Source organism: Natator depressus, chromosome 11 (genome assembly GCF_965152275.1).
Source record: "Natator depressus isolate rNatDep1 chromosome 11, rNatDep2.hap1, whole genome shotgun sequence".
NCBI lineage: Eukaryota > Metazoa > Chordata > Testudines > Cheloniidae > Natator > Natator depressus.
The window spans coordinates 81270808-81275322 of NC_134244.1; the positions used below are offsets into that span (position 1 = coordinate 81270808).

General features: G+C 50.1%; 1 protein-coding gene across 1 annotated transcript; it reads left to right on the forward strand.

The window, feature by feature from the left end:
• The first annotated feature begins 936 nt into the window (after positions 1-936).
• LOC141996282 (uncharacterized) lies at positions 937-2810 on the forward strand. Its single transcript, XM_074968273.1, is given in 4 exon segments — positions 937-1063; positions 1421-1534; positions 1675-2018; positions 2020-2810. Coding segments are annotated over 4 exon segments (1170 nt in total). The 3' UTR covers positions 2605-2810.
• The last annotated feature ends 1705 nt before the right edge of the window (positions 2811-4515 follow it).

Here is a 4515-nt window from a genome sequence, read left to right on the forward strand (position 1 = left end):
TCCATTTTACCGGCACTCTGCCATATGTTTCATGTTATAGCAGTCTCAGATGATGACCCAGCACATGTTCTCATAGACTCATAGACTTTAAGGTCAGAAGGGACCATTATGATAGTCTAGTCTGACCTCCTGCATATTTGGGGTTGGGAAGGAATTTTCCTCCAGGGCAGATTGGAAGAGGCCCTGGGGGTTTTTCGCCTTCCTCTGTAGCATGGGGCACGGGTCACTTGCTGGAGGATTCTCTGCACCTTGAAGTCTTTAAACCATGATTTGAGGACTTCAATAGCTCAGACTTAGGTGAGAAGTTTATTGCAGGAGTGGGTGGGTGAGATTCTGTGGCCTGCATTGTGCAGGAGGTCAGACTAGATGATCATAATGGTACCTTCTGACCTTAATATCTATGAATCTATGAGTGCAGGGGACTGGACTTGATGACCTTGCAAGGTCTCCTCTAGTCCTACAATTCTATGGGTCTGTGAAAACAATGGGAGCTGGTGGCCACCTTCACTCAGGACAGCCTCTCTTCCACATGCCAAAGGGTAGGGAAATAGTGGCCATCTTGAGTAAGGGCATTTTGGCATCAGGCCCTCCCTCACAATGGGAGAAGGTGGCCATTTCAAATAGGGGAAAATGTGTGATTTCATAGCCAGGAATGGTGCGATCATGAGAAATTTTTCAAATCCCAGATAAGCATTGTGAGATCCAGGATAAAATCACCAGAGTTGGCAGCTCTGGGCATCTCAGTTTCAGCGTAGTAACAGCGTGCTTTTCATTTAATCTTTCCGAAATTTCCCCCCTCCTCCCAGCCCCCAGGACTGTTCCTTCTCTCTGTGGCCGAGGGGGATGTTCCCAGCTCTTTCTGCGACTGAGCTGGGGGGGGGAGAGCTGTGGCTGGGACAGCAGGTTGTAAGTGGGGGACTCTTGTTGCTGATACAGATGCCGGTGACCTTTGAGGAGGTAGCTGTGTATTTCACCCAGGGGGAATGGGCCCTGCTGAACCCGGGTCACAGAGCTCTCTACAGGGACGTCATGCAGGAGAACTATGAGAACGTGATCTCGCTGGGTAAGGATTCCTGTTCTCTTGGTGTTAGAAACTGGGCATCTTTGACGTGCCCAGGTCGGCTTCTCCCCAGGGTTCTTCCCTGATCCCTTAGATTTCAGGGGAATCAGTCCCATAGTCCCAGGCTCAGTAGGGTTAGGAAGGTGTAAAGAGTTTGCACAGTGATGCTGTACCAGAGTCATAAAATCCCCCAGTGAGTGGAGATCCCAGAATCCCCTTCTGCCCTCCCCAAAGGCTCTCCAGGAACACTTCCTATCCCTTTGGTTTAAACAAGGGCACCCACTCACCCAGCACACCTGGAAACAGCTGTCTGAGAACAACGGTAAAACTCAGCTCACTTCATTTCTTTTCCCGGAGCAGGTTTTCCAATTCCCAAGCCCAGCATGATCTCCCAGCTGGACCGAGGGGAAGAGCCATGGGTCCCCAATGTCCAGGGGTCCCAGGCTAGAGAGGTCCTGAGAAACATCCCCAGAGGTGAGAAATTGGTTAAATGGATATCATTCTTCCCAGCCATTGTTTTGGTTTGTGTCCCCACTTCTCTGTTCCATTTTCTGACCTTTCCATTCCCCCCACACAGGGACTGACTCCTGTCCGGATTCTCTCTGTCCCAGCAGGTGATGAGATGGTGAGTGAAGAGAATCCTTGTCCAGCAGGTCCTGAGAGAATGGAACCAAAGGGGACGTTGCTGGGAAGGTGTGAAGTGGATGATCCCCAGAGTCCTGGGCAGGGACAAGCCCCAGAAACTCAGTGCAGGCCAGAGAAGCAGCAGGGAAACCCCCCAGGGAAGATGCTGGGTGAATCCACTCACCGAGGGGGAGGTTCAGAGGATCCCAATGAGGCCACGATCCAGCCGAGAACCTGCACTAAGGAGAAGCGGTTTGAATGTGCTGAGTGCAGGAAACGCTTCAGTTGTAAAGAACACCTTATTAGACATCAGAGATCTCACACAGGAGAGACCCCCCTATTACTGCCCTGAGTGTGGAAAACAATTCAATGACCAATCAATCCTTATTAGACATCAGCGAACCCACACAGGAGAGATACCCCATAAGTGCCCTGACTGCAGGAAATGTTTCAGTCAGAGGTCAGGCCTTATTATGCATCAGACGATCCATACGGGAGAGAAATGGCATAAATGCCCTGACTGTGGACAAACCTTCACTCAGAGAGGGCATGTGACTAGACATCGGAGGACTCACACGGGCGAGAGACACTACGGATGCCCCGAGTGTGGAAAAAGGTTCACTTCCACCTCTGACCTTATTGTACACCAGAGAGTCCACATGGGAGAGAAACCCTATAACTGCCTCGACTGTGGGAAAAGCTTCAGTCACAGCCATCACCTTACTGACCATCGGAGAATCCACACAGGAGAGAGACCCTATATCTGCCCCGACTGTGGGGAGAGCTTCAAAAGTAAATCTGGCTTCAAAGTCCATCGGAGAAGGCACACGGGAGAGTGCCCCTATCAATGTTCCATCTGTGGGGAAAGATACAAGACCAGGACCTCTCTAACATGCCACATGAAACGCCATACAGACTAGTGCCGGCCACTTCCCCTCCTCCTCTCTGCATCTGTAGAGATGGGAAGAATCATGGGGATAATGAACAGTTGCCCAATTCCCTAGAGAATCAAGTGGCACCACTAGTGACGTGTGTGCTGTGTGTCTCAATAAGATGGAGGCACCAGGCGAGTGACATTATTATTATTACTGTATTGCAGTATTCTCTAACCCTTTCCCATCCCTTCCCAGCTATCTCTGTCAGGGGCAGGCTGAAGGATTTAGCTGAAGTTCCTTGTCCCTGTTTTCAGCCCGGGGCTCCATTCACATTATTGCATACTGGGATTATTCCTGAAATTGCCGCCCTGGGAGGCATTTTCTCCCCATTTCTGCATGGGGTGGCAGGGAGAGGTCTGAAATTTCTGGGAAGTCAGGTGTCTGTGGAGTCTTTATTGCTCATTGAATGATTTTCTCAGTATTGTTCAGTTATTTGTTCCCTCCCCCAAATTAAGATGCAAATAAAACTTCTGGCAAATCTCATTTTCCTGAGCAGCCTGGGAATTTCATTGGTTCTTGAGCTCTGGGAGGGGGAGAGGCCAAGTGTCCCAGACTGGGCAATTTGTCTCCCTCTGCAGGAATCACTCATTCCCTCATGTTCAGCCCTTTCACTGATGTCTTGGCCCATCCAGCTTTAGAAGCGGGAATGCAGGTACATCCGTGTCTTTGCTCTTGCAGCTCTGATGGCCTCTGGCTTGATCTTTGGGTCTTCCCTTCCCCTCCACAAGGGGTTGAATTGGGGCAGAGAGAAACAGCCTCAGAAATAGAATCCAGGAGCCCTGGCCGGGTGGCAGCCTCAGAGGACACACACAGCTGGAGTTGATGGGTAGATGGACATTTCCAGATGGGGAGCAGCCCATCTCTGTCTCTCCAGCAGTGTCTCCAGCATCTGTCCCAGCTGCTGTGTGACTCCAGGGCAGAATTGTGACATTTCCCATGGACACAGAGCAGCTGCAGGGCCAGAACATCCTGTGTGTGTAAGATGGCAAAGCTGGGTAGGTGGGGGTTAGAATAATTTGCCATGCAGAGACCGTATGGAAGGGCAAACATGGGCAGCACGACTGGCTGAGGGAGACTGACAAGAGGCCGGGAGTCGGAGCCAAGGACCCAGGAGTTTTTCCATGTGATAAAACATCAACAAAGGGCAGTGTGATTCTCAGGCAAAGGCAGCCCACAGAGCGGAGCAGGGAGGGGAGAGTCACTCTAGTCTCTGCACAGCTCTGGGGACACCCACCTGGGAGCCTGGACCCAGCTGGCTGCCCTGGCCCTGAACTACCAGGATCCTGATATTCCTGTTTCATGGCTCCCATTCTGGGGGAATTTCTTAATGAAACAGGACTGTGCCCAAAGAACTCCTGGAGGGGAAAGTTGCTTCAGGCACTCTTCTGTGGGACTGCAGAGAACCGGAATCTCCCAGGTGTTTGCCAGATCAAATTCATTAGTGCCGTATCTTCGTAATTTACCATGCTGCTCATGAAATATGCACACTTTGCAACAGCAGTACAAAAGATAACATGGATAGAGATCCAACCCTGCTCCCAAATGCAAATTACACATAGAAACAGCCCATGAGACAATAAAAATACACCTACAGAAATGAATATGTGGATCCATTTAGTGCATAAAGAAAATTAATTTCACGCAGTTCCTTTCCTGGTTTAGTCACTGACCCGGCAAATAGAGCAACTGCCCGTGTCACTGAAATGGACCAATGTTCTTCTTTTTGAGCCAACAAGACAAAACACATCTGTGCCAAGGCTGGAGAGAGTTGCTTATTGCCCTCCGGTAACAATGAAAATTACAAAATAACGTGGCAAATCTTTTACCCTGGTGAGACCTGCTTAATCATAAATGGTTGGGGCCTCTTCAGTGCCAGGATATTCCCCCTCCTCCTGA